The sequence below is a fragment of the Felis catus genome, chromosome B4 (assembly GCF_018350175.1).
Source record: "Felis catus isolate Fca126 chromosome B4, F.catus_Fca126_mat1.0, whole genome shotgun sequence".
NCBI classification, from domain to species: Eukaryota; Metazoa; Chordata; class Mammalia; order Carnivora; family Felidae; genus Felis; species Felis catus.
In genome coordinates this window covers 63,756,356-63,780,278 of record NC_058374.1, presented here as the reverse complement: position 1 = coordinate 63,780,278, position 23,923 = coordinate 63,756,356, and the positions used below count along the sequence as shown (strand labels likewise).

The following is a 23,923-nucleotide window of genomic DNA, read 5'->3' as shown; positions in this document are numbered from 1 at the left end:
ATTTATACTAAGATCTTGGAAAGGAGCATTGTGGAGATAATTTAATGTGCTGCTTACAAGACCGAAATAAATAGCTAATGACTGAAAATGTTACCTTACTTCGTTAATTTGCAGGGGTTTGCCCTCCATTAAAGAAGTGTTTCTGCTCTTTTAACCCTTTTTTTCAGTTTATTTATATATTTTGAGGGCGTGGGGGCAGAGAGAGAGGGGGGTGAAGAGAGAATCCCAAGCAGGCCCTGCACAGAGCCCAGTGCGAGGCTTGAACTCACAAACTGTAAGATCATGATCTGAGCCAAAGTCAAGAGTCAGATGCTTAACCGACAAAGTCACCCAGGTGCCCCTATTCCTGCTTTTTTAAACACTGAACTTAAAAGTGTGCTAAGACATATTGACCAGTATGGGGGTTCAAACCTTCCAGATGATTGTACTAGATATAATATTCTATTTTTCAGAAATGAATGAGAATTTTCCATCAGAACAGACTAGTCATCAGCTTACTTATTTTTTCCTATGCTTGTAAAATATCCTAATTGTATGAATTACTTTTATATTAGTGGACTATTAATTCAAATCGTTTTCATTTCATTTAAATAGTATTTCCTTTTAATAGCATTAGGTTGTTCATTCATTTATTTAGCAAATATTTATGGAACCCCTACTGTATGTGAGACACTGTCCTGTTCACTGGGAATTTAGCAGTGAACAAAACAACAGAAGTCCCTGCTTTCAAGGAAGAGGAGACAAAGGAAGTTAATTTGTAAAATAAATAACCTATCAGGTAGTGATAAGATTTGTGAAGAAAAATAAAGCAGAAAAGGGAAGTAGGGAGTGTTAAATAGGGAAGATTTCAACTTTAAAATCTTACTGCAGTATTTTCTTGCTTTTAATCTTGTGTATAATCCCAAGGTTGAGCCCTAAGCATTACATTTTCAGGTATATTGTAGTCTGAAAGAGAAAAGGTCTAAGAACTCATGGCAGGATAAAGAGATTTATAACCATGCCTCTGCAAATGGCTGACCAACTATTAGAATTTCATAGGCTGCTTTTGAAACAAAAGCAAATAAGCAGTCATTAGTATTTCAGCGAACGTGATCATCTTTGGCAACAATATGCTTAGTAAATGAGACTTAATAATGAAAAGAACAAAATAATTCCTTGACAAGACCAGGAATGGGTATAGTTCATCATAATTTTCTCAAGCAGATGATCATTTCCTTGTTTTGAAAATAAAATAGAAACAAAATTAAAAATTTTTGTCCCACAGGAGTGTATAGTGAGATGCTAGTTATATCATGTAAATTAATATTTACCCTTTTCTTTACCTAAAGCCTTTTACACTTTTGCCTGCCAAGGAAACTGTTCTGCCATTTGTATTCTCCTTTTCTTTATTTATTATATAAATGCATTGGCTTGTTTTTATAGTCTATTTTTACTATTTGTTTGACCCACTCTGTCCAGTAACCCTAATTTTTTAAATTCCTGAACAAATATTACTATGTTTTACTGACCTTTTTTGCTACAGGGCTATTTCCAACGCCCCCAGCCCTTTATACATTTTGTTACTTATACTTCCCCTTTGTTTATTATATAAATTTATCATCTGGTGTTTATATTCTGCTTCAGAGTTGTGAAAGAAAAACAATATTCATGGTACCTGTTGAAGATTTGAGACACACTTTATTCAAGGGGGGCCATGTAGGGACCGTTGCACTGAGGGCTTGCAGTGGGAGAGAGGGAGATTGAACTTTATTCCAAATACAATATGTGGTAAGTAGGAATTTATAGTCAAGTAGCAGAGTGGAAAAAAACTTACTAAGAGGAAACATCAAAAGTAAGGTGAGGGGTGGATTTTGACTAAACCAACCTAACAGGATTCTTGCTGAAGGCAGGCCTGGGTGATCAGACATCACCTGGGGGGTTATGGATGATGTAGAAACTGATCAGACTGGCACAAAAACAGACACATAGACCAATGGAATAGAATAGAAACCCCAGAACTAGACCCACAAACATATGGCCAACTAATCTTTGACAAAGCAGGAAAGAACATCCAATGGAAAAAAGACAGTCTCTTTAACAAATGGTGCTGGGAGAACTGGACAGCAACATGCAGAAGGCTGAAACTAGACCACTTTCTCACACCATTCACAAAAATAAACTCAAAATGGATAAAGGACCTGAATGTGAGACAGGAAACCATCAAAACCCTAGAGGAGAAAGCAGGAAAAGACCTCTCTGTCCTCAGCCATAGCAATCTCTTACTCGACACATCCCCAAAGGCAAGGGAATTAAAAGCAAAAATGAATTACTGGGACCTTATGAAGATAAAAAGCTTCTGCACAGCAAAGGAAACAACCAACAAAACTAAAAGGCAACCAACGGAATGGGAAAAGATATTTGCAAATGACATATCGGACAAAGGGCTAGTATCCAAAATCTATAAAGAGCTCACCAAACTCCACACCCGAAAAACAAATAACCCAGTGAAGAAATGGGCAGAAAACATGAATAGACACTTCTCTAAAGAAGACATCCGGATGGCCAACAGGCACATGAAAAGATGCTCAACATCGCTCCTTATCAGGGAAATACAAATCAAAACCACACTCAGATATCACCTCACGCCAGTCATAGTAGCCAAAATGAACAAATCAGGAGACTATAGATGCTGGTGAGGATGTGGAGAAACGGGAACCCTCTTGCACTGTTGGTGGAATGCAAATTGGTGCAGCCACTCTGGAAAACAGTGTGGAGGTTCCTCAGAAAATTAAAAATAGACCTACCCTATGACCCAGCAATAGCACTGCTAGGAATTTACCCAAGGGATACAGGAGTACTGATGCATAGGGGCACTTGTACCCCAATGTTTATAGTAGCACTCTCAACAATAGCCAAATTATGGAAAGAGCCTAAATGTCCATCAACTGATGAATGGATAAAGAAATTGTGGTTTATATACACAATGGAGTACTACAGGGCAATGAGAAAGAACAAAATATGGCCCTTTGTAGCAACATGGATGGAACTGGAGAGTGTGATGCTAAGTGAAATAAGCCATACAGAGAAAGACAGATACCATATGTTTTCACTCTTATGTGGATCCTGAGAAACTTAACAAAAACCCATGGGGGAGGGGAAGGAAAAAAAAAAGTTAGAGTGGGAGAGAGGCAAAGCATAAGAGACTCTTAAAAACTGAGAACAAACTGAGGGTTGATGGGGGGTGGGAGGGAGGGGAGGGTGGGTGATGGGTATTGAGGAGGGCACCTTTTGGGATGAGCACTGGGTGTTGTATGGAAACCAATTTGACAATAAATTTCATATATTGAAAAAAATTAAAAAGAAAAAAAAAAGAAACTGATCAGACATTGAGAATGATCAAATACTGAGGATGGGGGCTCTCCTGCTAAACTGACTTAGCAACGTTCTTGTCAAAACTGGATTTTATAAGGAAGTGCACAGAGTGACCTAGGAGAAGGTTCAGAAGCCTAACTAAGGTTTGATCAAGCGAAGAATCTTTCTTTGTCAGTGCCTTAATATTCTTTTTTTCTGGATCTTCCTTCTCAGTCACCCCAGTTTTTTTTTGTATCCTTTTTACAGTCTTAGTTTAATACTTTGTTATTGGGACATTTCCAAGGTCTCCACTTCAACGATTTATCACTAGGACTTGGTATTTTTTGTCCCAATATAAACCTATTTTTTAATTTTTTTATTTTATTTTTTTTATTTTAAAACCTATTTTTTTTAAACTATTTTAAGAGGGACTACCTTTCTTGATGTCATTTTTATCATAATTATTCAGTGTTCCTCTAAATAGCAGACTGAAATGAAATGATTCAGAAGCTTGAAACCAAAGGCATGCGTAAATTACCTTAAAAGCAACAAAAGAAGCTGCATTCTCATTTTAAGCTTTTTGTAAATTGCATACTTTATTAAATAAAAAAATAAAAATAATGAACTGTCAGTAATACAATATGACTTTTCCTGAGTGCCAAAGTATAAATTCATTTTTTTAAATTTATATAGCTCTGTGCTATCAAGAATATACGCAAGAGTAGATATTCTTAGAAAGTGTGATGAATACATAGTCATGGGGATGATAACTCAAGATTTGAGAAATTTTTAAAAATGGTTTGATTTAAAATAATATACGCTCACTAGAAAATTTAGAATACTTGAAAGTGATAGGGTAAATTTTAAAACGCCCATAATGCCATCACCATGAGATGTCAACATTTCTTGTCATGCTCTTCCATTGCATAGATCATGGTGTGCATGTCCATGTTTACTTTTTCACAAAATTAGGAGATTATTTATACAGTGTTTTATCTTGTTTGTTTTCCCCATTCATTATTGTACCATGAACATTCTCCTATCTTAATATTCCTAGCAACTTTTTTAATGATTACATATTATATAGCACCCCCTACTGTTGAACAGTTAGGTTGTTTTGAGCACATTTACTTGATCCTGATTAACTCTTGGTTGTAAAATCTGTTATTAACTCAAAAGCTTTTTGGAAAATTTATACATTAAACATGTATGTGGAATAGAAGACACATTAATTTTAGGAACATTTAAAGGCCAAACTATGAGTCTTGGATTAAGGAAACAATTTGTTATTACATACAGGTTGTGAGGAATGTCTGTAAGCCTAAATGTTAGACTGGATTTCTGATTATGTATTTAGAGTGTATTTATAGAAAGTCCAGGTGATGTACAGACTGCCAAAAAAACAGTGACAGACATACCAGCTCTTTGAGAGTTTATAGTAGAGAGGATTTTATAGGAATAGAGATAAGTGATTGTAACACAATGTGATAGGTAATAAAATTGGGGAGTATAAGAAGGGTAGACAGTTTAGAATTGGAAGAATTAAAGAACATTTTCTGTATAACATTGAAGCTATCTGAAAGAATAGAAATTGGGAGGAAACTTCAGGGACAAAGGCTCAAAGGTGACAGAACTGACCCCATTGGAAACACTGACTTAGTTGAAAATAGCTGGAGTTATAAGATGGTACTAAGTGTAGCAGAGAGATTGGTTGAGCTAGGAATTGAATGATAGCCATTGGATATGACAGTTAAGGATATAAATGGCTTCAAGAGCATTGTCGGGGGAAGCTTATTTGAGATAAACCGAACATCCAAAGGTAACTAAGTAGAAGCCTTATATGTAATCTTTTAAGAATTTTTACAGGAAAGAGTGAAGCAAGAAACTTACACATAACTGTAGAGGGTCAAGAGAGAGACCAGCATGCTTGTAAGCTGAAGAGAAATTACTCAGTTGAGAAAGAAAAATTGGAGATTCAGAAAAAGATGACTAGGGTCACCTGGCTGGCTCAGTTGCTTAAGCGTCCAACTTCAGCTCAGGTTATGATCTCATGGTTGGTGAGTTCAAGCCCCACATCGGGCCCCACACTGACCTGACCATGCAGAGCCTGCTTGGGATTCTCTCTCTCTCTCTCCCTCTTTCTCTCTCTCTCTCTCTCTCTCTCTCTCTCTGTCTCTCTCTCTCTGTGTCCCTCCCCCATTTGTACACTCTCTCTCCCTCTCAAAAGGAATAAACTTAAAAAAATAAAAGAAAGAGATAGTTAATGCGCAGGTTGAAGAAAGCAAGAGAGAATTAGTCAAGGAGTTTCTTACAGGTGGCAGTAATAGTTTTGAGCTATGGCCAGTATATTGTATACTTTGGGATTAGAAGAAAGATGAAATGTCTGTGTATACATCGTTTAAGCAGAAGGCAGGCAATTGAGGGGAGGCCCTTGAGGATAAAACGAAAGGTTTGGAACAGTTTTTGAAGGGAATGGGAGAGAGGTGATAAAGGACATGACAAATCAACCACTAATCTACATAGATATGAGAAGTTACAAGATAGTATTCATCCAGGGTTTGGGGCTCTGTTGGACAGTAAAATGGAAAGGAGAGGATCATTATGAGGTGATACTATGTATTTTTTTAACCTCAGTTTTTAAAAAGTACTGATTTTAGTGATGGTTACATGTCTCTGAATATAATAAAAACCGCTGGAATTGTATGCTTTAAATAGGTGTATTGTGTGGTATTTAATTACATTACAATAAAGACATTACATATTTAAAGAATTGGTTGAAAAACAAGTATTGTTAGTCTTTTAAACAGTACATTTTTTCTATTTTGGAGATAAGTGATCACGTTCTTGTTGTTTGTTTTAACCTGCACCTTCTTGGGTACGGCTATTTTTCCAGTCGCTGGGTGAGTCGGAGCGCCACGGCGCAGCGCAGGAAAGACCGCCTTCGCCAACATTCCGAGCACATTGGATTGGACAACGACCTGAGGGAGGTATGTGGGCCGCCTTCCCAGGACGCCTCCATACAAGAGCCATGAACTAGGCTTACTCAGCTCAGCAGTTGTCATGGTGCAAGTTCTTCCGATTTCTTTACAGAATGGTTTTATTTTAAAATAGTAATCCTTTTGTACTGACTTTAAAAGAACACCTTTTGTAATTTTAATACACCTAAAATACGGCCCTAAAACAAGTCTCCCTGTGTACCACATCAAGTAAAGGCTAAGTTTAGGATACATTTTTGGTCAGTATGTCTCCTGTGGGGGGAAAAATTATACAAGAAACATATTTTAAGTTTCAAGCATAATTTAAACTTAGAATAAAGATGCATTTGCTTGTGCTTTATCCTTGGATTGTGGACACCATTTTTTAAAGTGTTTAGAAATTATTTTTGAATTAAGATCTTTATGCTTTATTTGTACTACTTAAAAATACAAGCATAGTTATACATTTGAATAATTGTAAGTAAGTTTTGGTTATTGTAATCAAAGAAAAATGCAATCGGAAGATCTATTAACTATTTTCTAAACTCAGATGTGTAAAATAAAGCAGAAAACATCATTCCAAATATCTATTGGTTTTTGGTTGAAATGTTCATACATTTATGATTTTAAACATTTTCTTAAAAATTGAAGCATAATCTGTCTAGTGCTTTTCTTTGTGCTATCATATTTTCTTCTTTCCCCTCCCTTTTGCTGTGACTTTATATCATATGCATGCACATTTTGCTGGTCTTTTTCTCCCTGTCCTTTTTTTTTTTTTTTTTTTTTTTTTTTTTCTCGCTTTTCTGTCATTGGCACTTCTCCATCCTCTTAGCCTTCCGGGGAACTTTTGGTCTGTCAGAACTCCATGGCATTCTGGGAGTGGGATCAGGGTCTACCTCCTCCTGCACGACTTCCTAAAAAATCCTTCTCTGAGTGCTGCCTGGTATGTTCTTTGCCTGAAAGTGCTTTGCAGATGTTCCTGAATCTTGTCTTTGGTGTCCTTGAATTATCCACATGTGTGTGTGCATATAGCTGTAGAGCCTCACATCACCTTGTGACGTGAATTGTCAGCCCCTCAATTTTTCTCCACTTCCTGTTATGTTTGATACCTTTTCTTGGTGGTGTGTGCTAATGCAAGTAATTCTGAACTCTTGGCAGGTAAAACTAATTATTCAGATTCCTTATTAGTGGTATTTTGAAGGTAAGGGGGGAGTTGTGGAGGGACCAGACGTAGCACTTGTGTTCTTTCAAAGGAGAAATATATTAAATGTTCAAACTCCCTTTAAGTATTTTGCAGAAATGCAGAAATAATTCATTTTTGAACAGTTTTTCTTTTCTGGCTGGGTTTTACTCCACAGTATTTTAATGAACTTCCTGATCTGTTTTTTGAGGGTTTTGTTGTTGTTGTTTTGGTTTGGTTTTTTATTGTTTTAGTTTGAAACGTGTTTCCTCTCTTCCTGGTTTGTATTTTATGTGGTAAGAAAAGCAGATCATCAGTATAGAATTCTAGTTCTAAGAGGAACCCTTGAGGTCACCTTGTCCAACATTACATGAAGTCCAAGAGACTTGCCCAAAGTTAAATGGACACACAAGGCAGAGCTGGGCCTATAGCCCAGGACTGCTGATAGCCAAACTGGTCCTCTTCCCAGTAACCCTGTTTACCAGGTTGCACTCAACAGCTCCTCACCTGAGGACACGAGGAACTTAGGACTCCTGGTTTGTTATTTTTGTCTTTGACAGAAATGAAGAAGAGCATAGTAGAAATCTCAGAAGAAATCTGGGGTCACTTCCTTTTAGTAGTAAAATGAACTTCTTATAAAGACATTCCTTGTGAAAGATTTCTCTTTCTTCTCCATTTTTCACCTTAAAGTACACCTTTTTCTCCCAACTGCCCCAAAGAAAATTACATTTTTATCATCACTTGTTTACTATAAAGGCAAGTGCTCTATTTCTTGCAATGTACATAGGCAGCCTCACTTCTTGTGAGGAAGGGCCTCCTGCCACCCCCTCTATCCTCTGTGTGCATGTCCGAGGAATGTTGCTCATTCCATGGCTTCACCAGAGATGCTCAGGAGAAGACTGGGCCCTATGGCATTCGCTGTTGGCTGATAATCATATTGCCGCATATGTGCTGTGTACTTGGTAAATATGACCAGTCAAAGGATAACCCCATTCTAGCTTGTTTTCATTTATAAAATAGAACATACACTTTAACAGGGCTTTATTCTTAATCCAGTTATTTACTTAATAACCTAATTGTTCATATATTTTTGAAAAAACAGAAATGCCAAGACCCGTTTCTAGTCTCTAGCCTGACAGTGTTCCTCACTCCTTCTAGCCAGTGTTTCTTCCTAAGCTAAGACTGAATCTTCCCTCTTCTGGAGGACTGAGTCACAGTAGTTCTCTCTGCATTTGCACAAGTCCTAAAGGTGGAAGAACAGACACAGGGGAGAAACAACCCCTTTAACATTTGCCAGTTAACATTTGTTTTTACCAGACTTTTATCTCTGATTTGTAATAATCCAGATAATATCTATACCACCTGAAATGTTAGGAAATGCACGTGTTATAATTCTCATATAGGATCTCTGCCTTGTATCTCAGGTGGGGTTTGCTGAAGCTTTTCATTTCCTGCGTTTATTTATTTGAAAACTAACCTTCAGGATGTTTTCATAGACCTTATTACCCTTAGCTTCCCTGGTGGTGATAGTTGTCTCTCATTTTCAATTTTCCCTCTTTCTTTGACCCTCTAAAAAAGATTTGAAGCCAAAAATATAGACACAAATATAATGGAAACTAAGTATTTGTGGCATTCATTTTTTAAAAATCTTTCCTTAAAATGATTGCACTAGAAAGGAAACATTTTCTGTTTATGCAGTAGCAGGTACACTGATCAGCCAAATCCCTAATCAGTGGGATTTTTTAGAAATTTGTACAAGATTTAGCAGATTATTTGTCTTCCAAAGGGAAATATTTTAAATGTACAAACTCCCTTTTATTTAAAGAATGCAAAGGATTTTACACATCTTCCCTTACAATATCAAATTCTTCCCTTAAGATAGTAAAGATAGATTTCACATATGTGCCTGTGGGAGGATGTGCTGGCTTACAATCTCTCTCTCCCCTCAACAAACTGCTAGTTTTACTATATCACTTAGAGTAGTTATTCTCTAAAAATGGTCCTTAGACACTTGGACTTTGCGGAGATTCTGCCCCGTGGTCCTGATGCAAACGTAAAGTATGTAGATGAGCTTTTGCAGGTGGCACAGAAAGAAGAGGGACAACCAGCGTCCTGTGGTAATCACCCATAGTGATTTTTTTTCTCCTGGACATTCACTAACTAAAGCTCAAGAGCAGTGGACTGGATTTCTGTGGTACTCTCTGAGCCATCACTTTCTCTGAAAGTAATATGTTTCCACTTTCTCTTGATTGTGGAACAAGGCAAGGAAGGGGGGAATGTAGCAAACAAGTTCAGTGAGTTCATGGTCTTTCTTGTGAGGTATGGGGGTATGTTTTATGCCCATTTTACAAGTAAGCAAATATGCCTGAGGTATAAAATTAGTTGCAACCAGGTTTTAGAGCTCCTGATTTCCCTGTTGTGACTTGATTAATAGCAAAGGGTTGGGTTGGAGAGCACTGCCCAAGAGGGTAGGAGTGTGTTCAGTCTCGATCTGTGGGGAGAGGAGGAAACCAGTGATCTGAGAATCACTGGTTTCTTGTAGAACCTTGGATTAGTAATCCAGAAACCCCAATTTTTTTCATCCCCATCATGCTCCTGACTAATCACAACCTCGGGTATTCCCAGCAAAAAGATTAAACTAGGTGAGATTAGATTCCATCGTATTTTGAATGTGTTTTAACCTGATGGGGTTTCTGTCACCCTCGTTTTCACAGGGGTTAACAATTGGGAAGTGAGGAGAGTACGAATGCCCTCTGCCTTTAGGTGGCACTAAAACTTGAATTGCTTTTGCATGAATACACTTAATGGCCTTCTTTGCATCTTGTTGTTTCTGCACTTATTTGTGTAATGTTAAGAAAGGAGAGTATCTGATGTTTACATATTTAAAAATACTCTTTAATTTTTAGAAATATATGCAAGAGGCGCGAAGTTTAGGAAAAAACCTGAGGCAACCCAAATTGTCAGACCTTTCTCCTGCAGTGATTGCACAGACCAACTGCAAATTTGTAGAAGGCTTATTAAAAGAATGTAGAATGAAGGTACGTATTACTCACTGATGGAAGACGGTGTGCTATCATGTTAATTCCATTTGTGAGGCTAAGATGAGCTGAATCAGCTCCCATCTGGGCCTGCAGCTTTCCTCGAAGAAAACTTTTCCTGGGGTATAAACCTCACGTACTCTTTACTGAGGTCGTGAATTTTCACGGGTTCTCTGTTGCCCATAGAATCAGTGACATGAGAGCCCTGCACAATTTCTCTCACCTCTTCAGCCATTGCTGTCTTTTTCTCCAACATGAACAGGATAGTAAGCCAGTCAGAAGTTGTATCAGGAATGTGGTCATCTTATGCGAAAGGCAACACGGTTTTTGTGTAGAACCTTGTCCATGCCCATCATGTATGTATACCCATGAGGAAGAAGACCTTAGCTATAGGTTAGGTTTGTATATATTAACACACTAGTCGTCTTCTCAGATAGCTGTGTTCATCAAAGGTGATAATACAAACTGACAAAATTCAGGACATCATTTTAGCCAGTAATTCCATTCTTTTATTTGACAGTCACTTCTGGGAGTACCTTCTGTGTATTCAGTATATACACTGGTTTCAGTATCAGCATACAGTGTTGAATCAGAGAGATGGTCTCGACCTTAAAGAACTAGATTCTCTCTCACTTTACATTTGATAAGTGCAGCTAAGACTGCTGTAAGTTGCTTACTTGAAACTAATTTCTATTTCCTTTTTATTTTCTGGTGCATACTCATGAGCAGAGACAAGATAAAAGAGGAAAAGAGGAAGGAAAAAGAGACCTGGTTCACTCACAGATTAGGGAGTTCTGAAAAAATTTAGAGCTGTTTGTGTTGTCGTTTTTGCCTAAGTGTAGTCAAAGCTAACTGCAGGTACCTTCAGTCTGCCAACGTGCAGGGGCAGTGGAGGCTTAGTTGCAGTGGCAGGATGGGTTTCACATTCTTCCCATTTCCTGGGTCTATTCAAGCTAGTATTCTGAAACCTGTCCATCATAAATGTTTACTTGAGGATACTTTCATATAGTATATTCTCCCACTGGTAACCCCGTATTTGTCTGACAAAATAATAAAACTATATGTGATATTACTGCAGTTATTTGGCCACAGAAATTAAGATACTTTTCCCAAAGTGATGAAAAATCTACAATTAGAAGTATAATGAAGGGATGGGGGACTGGCTCAGTAGGTGGAGTGTGCCACTCTTGATCTCGGGGTTGTGGATTCAAGCCCCACATGGGGTGTAGAGCTTACTAAAAAAATAATAATAACAATCTTTTAAAAAAAGGTGTAGGGGCGCCTGGGTGGCTCAGTTGGTTGAGCGGCCGACTTCAGCTCAGGTCACGATCTCGCAGTCCGTGAGTTCGAGCCCCGCGTTGGGCTCTGTGCTGACAGCTCGGAGCCTGGAGCCTGTTTCGGATTCTGTGTCTCCCTCTCTCTGACCCTCCCCCGTTCATGCTCTGTCTCTCTCTGTCTCAAAAATAAAGGTTAAAAAAAATTTTTTTTAATAAATAAATAAATAAATAAATAGATAGATAGATAGATAAATAAATAAATAAATAAATAAATAAATAAATAAATAAATAAATAAATAAATAAATAAATAAATAAAATTTTAAAAAGGTGTAATGAAAGGAACCCAGGTCTCTGATCTAGTAGTTGACTTGTTGGCTTTTTTACTTCACTACTGGGATAATACTTGTGACCACATGTGATGTTCTCAGACAAAACGCATGTTGGTGGAGAAGATGGGACATGAAGCAGTGGAACTGGGCCATGGAGAAGCAAACATAACCGGCTTGGAGGAGAACACCTTGATCGCCAGTCTCTGTGACCTGCTGGAAAGGATATGGAGCCACGGCTTGCAGATTAAGCAGGTAATAGTCTCAGGAGGTCCTGGTGATGTGGCTCGTTAGGAACCCTGTCAAGAAATGTCACAAAGAGAAAAAGATAAACATTAAAGGGTATGTTTCTTTGTCACAGGATAACGGGAAATGCACCATAGGCTTTTTAATTCCAGAAAAAGAAAATAAAACCCATGATTAAGAGGTGGTTTGGGGCTCTTTTCCTGGTAAACAGAAAAGGATAAAACAACACATTTACTGCAGAGGCCATATCCCCTGTTGAGTGTCTGCTTTCGTCACTGTCCAGGAAAAAAATCTGTTAGCCAGAATTAACCTTCTTTACCATTTTAAGGTATCTAGTTATTCAGGGTGCAAAAAATCAAATGGTTTCTTTGTTTTTGTCCCTCTTATCTCCTGTTCTGATTGTTTTCTGTTGTGAATATGTTCTTTCTTCCTCCCCTTTTCTCTTTCTCCTCTGGCTTTTTTTCTTCCATAGTTGGCATTCCATACACACAAACATATTTTGCATATGGATATACACAAATACACTCTGTGCTGCTAGAGCCTTTTAATTCTGTGGTTACTAGTGTGGCCAGTGTAGACAGTCCTAAACATACAATTAAATAACAACTGAGCTGAAGTTCAGAAGTCCATGCGTACTTCTGGCGGTCTCTTTAGCTGCCCTTCCCCAGGCTATTGCTAATCTTCTCAGTGAGGCAAAGGATGACCCTCCTTTCACAAGGAGTGAGTTGCTCAGAATATTACACAGCTGAGAATGGATGAGCTTGGATCTCCAAACATCAAAATGGCCATTTCAACATGAATGGTTTTGATAAGAAATTATTTTTTGATTAATTAGTTCTTATAAGATGAAAAATTTTTTGTGCCTTGTAATTTCAGGGGAAGTCAGCTTTGTGGTCACATTTAATTCAGTTTCAGGACAGAGAAGAGAAACAAGAGCATCTTGCAGAATCACCAGGTGAGAGTTCATTGGTTTGTTTCTGCGGAACTGGTGGCATTGGACCATGGGAAGAATCAGTAGGATACGGCTTTGTCTATACCTCCTCTCTCTCTCTCAGGCTGAAACTTACCCATCTTGCCAGTAGTGGGGTAAGGCAGAAGGAGCAATAGTCACTTGACCTTTCTGATCTTCATCCACAAGACAGGGAAAATAATGTTACGCTATATAAGACTATAATGTTGATTAAATGAGATAACATGTGAAAACCCCTAGTGAACTGTAAAGGATCATACAAGTATACCTTACTCTCACCACTGTTAGGCTGTAGTGTATCCTGGGTTTTTTTCCTTAAAGTTTTATACACCCATCATTAATAATCTTTCAGAAAAAAAACATGTATATGTATATATGCCTCAAAAGTCTTCAGGAGTCATATTTCTTCTTCAGTTTACAGCACGACATCACTTGTTAGAAGTGTTGTTATACTTTAGCTAGTTAGAGTTATATAGGGTTCATAGATACGTATTTTTCTTTATGTAAAATAACCATCTATTTCACAAAAAGTAGAAGTAATGGTGGAAATCTAGTAGAGATAAAATGTTTTATATTAAATCAGCTATTTGGGAACCTTTTCTAAAATTATAGATTCCCCAAGATGCCTGGGTGGCTCAGTCAGTTAAGCATCTGACTTCAGTTCAGGTCATGATCTTGCAGTTCATGGGTTCAAGCCCTGCGTGGGGCTCTCTGCTATTAGCACAGAGCCTGCTTCAGATCTCTGTCCCCCTGTCCCTTTGCCTCTCCCCTGCTCATGCTCTTTCTCTCTCTCTCTCTCTCTCTCTCTCTCTCAAAAATAAGCATAAAAATTTTTAAATAAAAAATAAAGTTACAGATTATTTTGCACATTCAGAAATGTTAAAAAAAATAGATTTGAAAAAATAAGCCAACCAGCAGCTTAAGAAGGCATTGCAAATATAATTGAAGCTTACCCTTCCATTCCCTTCATTGTAGTACTACCCTAAATGTGTTTATTGTTGGGGGGGTTTTTTGTTTTGTTTTGTTTTTTTTAATGTTATTTATTTTTGAGAGAGAGAGGGAAAGAGAGCATGTGCGTATACACACAACGGGGGAAGGACAGAGAGAGAGGGAGACACAGAACCCAAAGCAGGTTCCAGACTTTGAGCTGTCAGCACAGAGCCCAGTGTGGGGCTCGAACTCATTAACCATGAGACCATGATCTGAGCCGAAGTTGGATGCTTAACTGACTGAGCCACCCAGGCACCCCAGAAACCTAGTTTTTAAATGTGTTTAATCAGACAGCTAGGAATATGAATTGATACTATATGTTATCCTGGAGCTCCACTAAATAGAATGCCAAGGTTCTGATGTCCCAAGATGTAACTGTATTTGTAAAAATTGAGATCAAGTTTAAAAGCATTCTCTAGGGGCGCCTGGGTGGCGCAGTCGGTTAAGCGGCCGACTTCAGCCAGGTCACGATCTCGCGGTCCGTGAGTTCGAGCCCCGCGTCAGGCTCTGGGCTGATGGCTCAGAGCCTGGAGCCTGTTTCCGATTCTGTGTCTCCCTCTCTCTCTGCCCCTCCCCCATTCATGCTCTGTCTCTCTCTGTCCCAAAAATAAATAAACGTTGAAAAAAAAAATTAAAAAAAATAAATAAAGCGTTCTCTAGTGTCCATCTCCTTTGCCCTTTTCTCTCTTGAAAAAGTAAAAATGCAGGGCGGTTGGGTGGCTTAAGTCAGTTGAGCGTCCAACTTCAGCTCTGGTCACGATCTCACAGTTAGTGGGTTCAAGCCCTGTGTTGGGCACCGTGCTGACAGCTCAGAGCCTGGGGCCTGCTTCTGATTCTGTGTCTCCCTCTCTCTCTGCCCCTCCCCCTCTCATACTCTGTCTCTGTCTCTCAAAAATAAATACTAAAAAAAAATAAAAAGGGGGCACCTGGGTGGCTCAGTGAGTTAAGAGTCCGACTTCAGCTCAGGTCACGATCTTGCAGTTTGCGAGTTTGAGCCCCGCATCGGGCTCTGTGCTAACAGCTCGGAGTCTGCAGCCTGCTTCGAATTCTGTCTCCCTCTGTTTATGCCCTTCCCCCGCTTGTGCTCTGTCTCTCAAAAATGAATAAATGTAAAAAAAAAAAAAATTTTTTTTTTAATTAAAACAAAAATAATAAAAAGTAAAAATGCATATATGCCCTGAAACGATCTCTAACATTTACCTGTGTTCCTAGAAAATTTAGCTGTTCGGACCATAAAACCATAACCAAGGTAGCTTACTCTACTTAGAAAAAATAAATTCCTACGAAGAAATAAACCCTTTATAGGATGAAATGTTGGAGAACTGAGCAGAGAGATGGAAGCATTTGACTCTTTTGCCAGATGAGGCATGTGAGAATGTCCAGCTGTTAAAGCGAGCAGCTGCCTGGCAACACCAGCAGCTTCATGGCTTTGGCTGCTCAAATGATGGGTGGTTGAGGTGGAGACCAGAGACTCAGCTGTTTGCAGTGGCCTTTGTTAGTCAGTAGTGGGGCCAGCAAAACTCTCAAGTCAAGGCTAAAAAGTATCAAACGTGTCCAAGCCTCATGTAGTCACTATTTTTGCTGCAGTGTCAAGTGTTGATAAAGGGCTAGTCATAAGAGAATGAACAAAATCTAAATATTTTTACTGATCCTAAGTAGGACTAATGTAAGCCATGTAGCTTTTGAAATCAAACTTATTATCTGTTAGGAGGGGTAGATTTTATTATAAATATTGCTGTAACACTTCTGATGATTCAGCCCATGATGTTAGAATTTTAAAATATGACAGTGTGAAATATATATAAAAACATTAGTTAAAAAATAAAATACCTCTTTATTGAGAAGCAGTGTGTTCTAATTATACAGAAATTAGCAGTTTATTGACTTGCTTTTAAATCTAGGTGAGTTTTTTTTCCCCCAAAATTACTTTTTGTTTACCAACTGTGAAGCATCCTAATTAATGGCAATAAACAGGCTACATTTTCATATTAAGGAGTGATCCTCTGTGTACTTAGAGTTCAAACAGTAGGTTTGAACACCACTGTTACTAGCATTGAGCCAGGATGAGACTAAATGATCATTATTGTTCCTTCAGAAGCAACACTGAACAGGAGTCAGAGACATTTTAAGGGTTGCAGAAGAATGGAAAGTCTGTCTTAGCAAGAAGACCACAGCAGGGTAGATTGTCTTAATTTTTTAAAAAATAGACTTTATTTTTTATAGCAGTTTTAGGTTCATGGCAATATTGAGCACACAATACAAGATTTCCCATATACTCTCCACCCCCACATATGCACAGCCTCCCCCATTGTCAGCATCCCCTAACATAGTGGTACATTTCTTATAGTTGATGAACCTACATTGACAGATCATTACCCTAAGTCCATAGTTTAGGTTCACTCTTGGTTTTGTACATATTATGGGTTTAAACAAATGTAGAGTGACGTGGATCCACCATTATAGGATCATGTAGTGTCGCTTTATTTATCCTAATATTTTCTGTACTCCACTTATTTATTTATTCCTCTGTTTCCTTACCTAACTGCTGGCAACCACTGGCCTTTTTATTTTCTCCATAGTTTTGCCTTTTCCAGAATGCCATGTAGTTAAGTGTCATATAGTATATAGCCTTTTCAGATTGGCTTCTTTCACTTAGTAATGTGCATTTAAGTTTCTTTCACGTCTTTCAGACTGTCTTAATTTTGGCTTAGTTAAATTCTGCAGTGCCAAGTCACTGCACCTAGTAGTTTGAGGTCCTATTTCAGAGAAGGGATCTTAGGATGCAATCGATCCTAGAAAGACTGTTCTTGACATATTACTCAAAAGTTTCTACCTTTAAAAATATTGGCCAATTAAAATTAAAAAAAAAAAATGTTGGCCAGCTTAGGGGTGCCTGGGTGGCCCAGTCAGTTGAGTGTCCAACTCTTCATTTCGGCTCATATCATGATCCCGGAGTCATGGGATCAAGCCCTGCATTGCATTGGGCTCTGCACTGCGTGTGGAGCCTGCTTGAGATATTCTCTCTCTCTCTCTCTCTCTCTCTCTCTCTCTCCCCCCCCGCTTCTCTCTCTCTCTTAACCCCCCACCCGCTCTCCTCTCCTGTTCTTGTGCTCCTCCTCTCTCTCTCTCTAAAATTAAAAAAAAATTTTTTTTTAATGTTGGCCAGCTTAGACATAGATGGTATTCTTAAACTTTGCATCCTTAGACAAGATTCCACTGAACTTTCAGTGGATTTTTTTAATCAGTTGGCAAGTAGTAGAGTCGGATGCAGAAGAGGGTGAAAATACTGCTTTTAAATGGTCATTCTGGGTCTAGCCCAAGAATTTTGAGTCACTCTTCAATCATCTTATCTTCATCAAAAGTTCTCTATTAGGGGCACCTGGCTGGCTCAGTCAGTAGAGCGTGTCGCTCTTGATCTCAGGGTCATGAGTTCAAGCCCCAAGTTGGGCGTAGAGCTCACTTTAAAAAAAAAAAAAAAAGTTTTTAGGACACCTGGGTGGCTCAGTCAGTTAAGCATCCAACTTCAGCTCAGGTCATGATCCTGCAGTCTGTGTGTTCAAGCCCCGCAGTGGGCTCTGTGCTGACAGCTGGGAGCCTGGAGCCTGCTTCAGATTCTGTGTTTCCCTCTCTTTCTACCCCTCCTCTGCTCACACTCTGTCTCTCCCTCTCTCAAAAATAAATAAACATTAAAAAAATGTTTTTAAGTTCTCTATTAACTACTTACTTGCCTGTAGACTGTAGATGGTTCTGTAGAAATAATATATACAGTCTCTGCCCTCTACAAACTTGCTGCCTATGTAGCAGCTTTGATTCAGGCAGATATACGAAAGAAATTCCTATGGCTGAATGTTAAATCCACAGTGTTTATATTGAAGGAGAAAGTGGCCTATTATATTTGAATGTGGTGAATTAAGAAATAGTAATAGATGTATACATTTAAATAGTATATAAATTTCTCTTCTGGAGTAGACTTCACAGAAACCTTCTTAGAGTTTAGATCTCTAGGTAAAATGTGTGGCTTCGCTCATTAACTCCTGTCTGTTTTCTTTGCACAAGCTTCTTAACTCTTTCCTCTAAAGCCACTAATAAATTATTGTATTGGCTTCCTGGGGCTGCTGCAATAAAGTACCACAAACTGGCTAACAGTCTCACAGTTCTGGAGTCCAGAACAAACAGTCCCAAATCAACGTGTTAGCTGTGATGGTCCCTGCGTTATGAAGGGAAATCGATCCCATGCCCCTCTTCTAGCTTCTGGTCATCTCAGAAATCTCTTGGCCTTTAAATGGTATATTCCATGTGTCTTTACATCATCTTTTCTCTACTTGTGTCTATCTCTTTATCCAAATTTCCCTTTGATAAGGACACTGTTCACATTGGTTTAGGGCACATCCTAATAACCTCAAATTGATCAGCTACAGAGACCGTATTTCCAAATAAGGTCAAATTCACAGGTCCTAGGAGTTAGGACTTCTACATCTTCTTGGGGGCATAATTCAAAACATAACAGCTACTGTTGCTGACTTCCCATGTCATCCTCTGATTAGCAAGATTATTCACAAATCTCTTTCTCCAGCCCTAGTTCCTACACATCCATCTTTGATGGCCCAGTGGGATCTCAAACTCAGGACATCTTAAAACAAACTATCTCAGCACCTTTCCCTCCTGTCTCTATTTGGCTTTCTCCCTTCTCTCCGTATTATTTAATGGCATCAGCACTCTTCTCTCAATCAAGCTTAGCAGCTAGAAAGTCATCTGTACTGTAACAGAAAACCCAGTGGATGTGACATCAGAGTATTCTGCCCCTTTTGATGAATGCATACAGTTGAGCAGGTTTCTTGACCTCTTTGAGCCTCAGTTTCTTCATTTGCAAAATTAAGATGAATAAATCCAAAGGAAAGTAATAATTTGATGAGATAATATACATTAAATCATTTTATATTCATACTTAATATTTTTGATTCTTAAGTCTTCACTTTTTTTTTAACTTTTTCACTTTTATTAAAGGCTTTGACGAGAACTTCATAAAATGTCATGAAATTCTATTTGCTATACAGTAAACATCTACTTCTGAGTAGGAGACATATGTCATTATAGCAACCATTTTAATGTGTAAAAGAATTCTGAATTCTTACTATAAGTATTTGGCTAAAATAAGGAACATCTTTGCACTAAAACTGACAGTGTGGCTTCGGTAAAATATCAGAAATGTCTCCTGGAAAACGTGGGAATGTTTCCTTTTGCCAGATAAACTCTGAACAGTTACAGTTAAGGTGCGTAAATTAGACAAAGCTAGAAAGGAACATCATGTTTCTAGGAAAGAACAGCATGCAACATGGACTTCCTCCATGTCAAACTGACAACCACTTAATGACAATGACTTATTATACACAGGAAAAGTAGCATATGTTCTTCAGAAGGAAATGATATTGCAAGATAATTCTGATAAACCTTTTATTGAAGTCTTGAATAGCTTCAGAGAACATCACAGAATGGGTAGAGGCGATTTATAGGACATTAAAGGATTCCTTTATATTTTGATACCCTCCTTAAATATAAACACAAATCAAATATAAACACACTTGTAAAACTGTGATTCTCTTAATCAAACGGGTTTACTACCACACTCAGCTACTAGCAGCATTTGGATGCAAAGTTTAATCTGGACAAACCAAGGCGGAGACTCTCCAGTGGGCTCCTGCTGCTGCTGCTTCCAGATATCGCTGGTGGAACCCACTTAGGTTTTTTGTTTTCAGCTGAAGGACTGCTTATTTGTAGTGGTTTCGTAGTGGCCTCTGAAGAAACAGGGACCTTTTTTGGTGAAGGCTGAGGTTCTGATTTCACAGCAACTTGAGCAGCCTCCTGAAGTCTCTTCCAGAGTATTACATTTGGAGTTAGGTTTCTTCTTTTCAACTGGGGATTTGACCTTCACTTCTTTCTTTTTAATTTCTTTCACCTTATTTTTTCTCATGGTGAAGTATTCATCATTGTCTTCACTCTCACTAAAATCAGAGTCATCCTCAGACTCTTCACCAGTTGCAAAGTGTGGTTCAGAGTGATTAGCGCTGTCGCCATCACTGCCTTCCAGAAGAATCTTCCTCTGTTGTACCACAGTCTTTGATGCGGCTTCTCTTTTCCCTTGCACACCAGGAAAACCATCTTCCTCAGTAATCTTATCCAAATCTAAATAATCACTGGCTACACTGCAATTGGAGATATGAGGGTCCTTACTCATTGTTTTGGTTTCACTACTGTCACATTTTTCAATGCTTTTATCTCCAGCCTCTTTTGCATCAGTGGTGACTGTTGGAAGTTCCTTCACTGATAAAGCTAGTGCAACTTCTAAGTCTTGCTGGTATAGCTTGTCACCTAAAGCCATCCTATTTTTAGGGGTTTTCTCTTGCAGTGGGATATCTCCTTTCTGGAGATTCTTCAGTTTAGGTTTCCTTGTTTCTAGTTTTAACTCCTTTGGTGGTGTTCTGGGTTTCTCATTTAAAGGTGTAGTTGCAGAAATAAAGTCATCATCGCTGTCAGAGTCCTGAAACCATGAGTAATTGACCTTGACCAGATTCTTATGCCTCACACACCGTGGCCCCCTCCAAAACCGAAAATCTGCAGTTTTCAAGTTCTTGTTGGCAGCAGTGGATGAATCTTGTTCACTTTCTACATCAAGTCGTTAAGTTCTGTGTTTGCTGCCACTGCACGTTTCTCCTCTTTGTTCTCACTGGCTGCCACTCTTTATCCATAAGCTGGCCTTTGGAATAACTTGTAGCTCATCTCCCTTACTTCTCTTATACCATCACACTCTCACTGTGGTTAACTAACTAATAAAAAGCCCTCGGGAGCATAGAATTCTTTTCATAATCCTTCCCCCCTTTCCTAGGAGTTCTGCAGATTTCTAATTTGTCATTCAAGGCTCTGCCATCTGGCCCGAAATAGTCTCATCTTCCTCCTTGAGTATTTGTTGAGCCTGTATGTTGGGCCTCTGCTAGGCCCTTTGAGTATCCTAAGAAAAAGATATGACTGAGCCTTGAGGCATATAGTTTAACAGTAATAGAAATGTTAGATTATGCTAAGTTTATGTTACATGTTCAGTTTTATAGGTCCTGTTAGAGGGAACCACATCTAACAGTGTACCTTAGAGAGAATATTCAGGAAAGATTTCACAAAGAGGCAAAATTAAAGCTAAATTTTATTTTATTTATTGAGAACTTATTTTGTTCCAGGCAGTATTCTAAGTGCTAAAGTATTCTAAGGTAGATATTGTTACTGACCTGTTTGCAGATGACAAAACAAACCATAGAGAGGTAAAATTACTCACCCAAAGTCAGGGAGCTGTTAAGTTCTCTGTAGGGTTTGAGAAAGCCATGTTCTTAGCTGTTAAACTATAGTCCTCTCAACCTAAAATGCTAAATAGGCTGGGGACACCTGGCTGGCTCAGTCAGTTGAACATCCAACTCTTAATTTCAGCTCAGGTCCTGATCCCAGTGCCATGGGATCAAGCCCTACGTCAGGTTCTGTGCTAATCGTGTGCTGTTTGGGATTCTCTCTCTCTCTCTCTCTCTCTCTCTCTCTCTCTCCCTCTCCCTCTCCCTCTCCGTCTCCCTCTCCCTCTCCCTCTCCCTCTCCCCTTCCCTCCCACTGTCACCCTCCCTCCCTCTCTCTCTCCACCCCTCTCCCCTGCTTATGTGTGAGCTCTTTCTCTTTAAAAAAAATGCTAAATAGGCTATAAACATGGAGAAGGATACAGAAGTGTTAAAGGGCGAACTAAAGACTAACAGATTGCATGGAGACATGAAAAAATACATTGTATGTTTAAGAAACATTGATTAGCAAAGAGTAGAGGATATAGGGTTCCAAAATAGGATTCCTAGAAAAAAGCTTAGGCCTGTGAATGCTCTTATTGTGGATGCTGCTGCTTTTTTAAATGTCAGCCTCCTTTTTTATTAAGTCTCTCCCTCTTCTCTGCTTCCAGAGGCATGATTCTTTCTTGTTGTCATGTCTCCCTCTAGCCAAGTTGCTGATTATGGTTTCAGCTCCTTTCTCCTGCCTTGTGATCTTTTTTTTTTCTCTCTCTTTTCAACCTATTTCTTACCACTGGTGTGGCCTTCTTTCATGCTGTCTAATCATCTAGCACGTAGAGGCGTTCTCTAAGGTGTGCTTTCATTAACAACACACTTAAATCGTGATAGTCTCAGACAGGAAGACTAACATAGCACATTCCCTGCAAGTCTCTGGAACAGTTTCCTGGGTGTCTGTTACCTCCTAGGTATCCAGATAAAGTAGCATTTTCAGTGACCCGTTGAAAACTCCCTCCCGAAACTGCCATGACAAATGACCTGGTAATGGAAGGCCCTGAAAAGAACTGCCTTTAGGTTGTCCTGGCCACCGTCTCTTTATCCTGGCAGCCTCATCAGTGCTCATTCATACCTGCCAAGTATCAGCCTAGCCTCTTTTACTAGATGCCAAAACATGCAGATCCAAATACAACAAAATGTTCACTGCCAGCTTCAAATATATCTATGTGTTTCCGCATTGTACCCTAGTCCCCACAAACTAGAATGGATCTAAAAACTGGGGAAATGGACGTTTAATATACAGTAAAACCCACATCTTAAATTCTAATGTTATCCATGTATTTGCTAAGTGTGATGCTGCAATTTAGTTTTCGTTTACAGATAGTAAAATGGAAATAAAGGGCACAAAACTCCACAGCATCCCATTTAAAGTGAGATTGAGCACTCCTCCAGCTACATTAGCCAACAATTGCTTGCTTAGCTATTGCTATATAAGAGAATAATCTTTCCTTCTTTTATAAATGTTAACCATTCAAGCTCCAAAGAGAATGATTCATGGACATTAAACTTCTAACTGTCCATGACGATTACTCACTTTGCCTGATATACTGTAGTTTGGATTCTGAACTTTGAAGTAGAAACTTATCAGACTAGAGAGCCTAGACTCTTAGATTTTCCTTTTTTTGAAAAAGGAAAATGTTTATTTATTTATTTTTAGAGAGAGAGCGCAAGGTAGGAACAGAGAGGGAGAGAGAATCTCAGGCTCTGCGTTCATGAACTGTGAGATCATGACTGGAGCCAAAATCAAGAGTCAAGACACTCAATTGATTGAGCCACCCAGGCACCCCTAGATTTTCCTTTTTATTTTATTTTGTTTTAAGTTTGTTTATTTTGAGAGAGAGTGGGAGAGGGGCAGAGAGAGGGAGAGAGAGAATCCCAGTCTTCATGCTGTCAGTGCAAAGCCCAATGCAGGACTTAAACTCTTGAACTGTGAGATCATGACCTGAGCCGAAGTCAGACACTTAACCAACAGAGCTACCCAGGTGCCCCTGGATTTTCCTTACTAAGCACTCTTTCACAGCATAAGGAAATTATGTGATTGCAATTTATGAGCCCAGACGTGAATCACACTTAGTAGCTTAATTTATAGACATTGCTTTCTTGTAATTATCCTGAGCTATTAGAATGAATAACTTTAGCCAATGACTGGTCCTTATGACCAAAAGTTTATTTATTATTTGCTAAAGTAGGCTTTTATGATTCATTTTAAATTTCCAAATGCAGCTTCAGATTAAT

General features: G+C 38.7%; 2 protein-coding genes across 10 annotated transcripts in view; one reads left to right on the top strand and one right to left on the bottom strand.

Annotated features, from left to right (window-relative positions):
- The window catches only part of DENND5B (DENN domain containing 5B), a 191,404-nt gene that overhangs the window by 128,019 nt on the left and 39,462 nt on the right, over positions 1–23,923 (top strand). For 4 of the 9 annotated variants that reach the window (XM_019834778.3, XM_019834779.3, XM_019834776.3 and 1 more), the window contains 5 exons: positions 6,224–6,317; positions 7,138–7,248; positions 10,392–10,523; positions 12,230–12,382; positions 13,250–13,328. In XM_019834778.3, coding sequence (XP_019690337.1) covers positions 6,224–6,317; positions 7,138–7,248; positions 10,392–10,523; positions 12,230–12,382; positions 13,250–13,328 — 569 coding nt within the window. The remainder of the gene's footprint in view (positions 1–6,223; positions 6,318–7,137; positions 7,249–10,391; positions 10,524–12,229; positions 12,383–13,249; positions 13,329–23,923) is intronic. The other 5 variants (XM_003988539.6, XM_003988538.6, XM_019834780.3 and 2 more) reach the window with 2 other exon arrangements.
- LOC102902535 (RAD51-associated protein 1-like) lies at positions 19,481–21,006 on the bottom strand (the record flags this gene model as incomplete). The annotated part of the gene is given in 2 exon segments (XM_045062596.1): positions 19,481–20,195; positions 20,197–21,006. Coding segments are annotated over 2 exon segments (1,041 nt in total), but the record flags the coding sequence as incomplete, so codon positions are not given.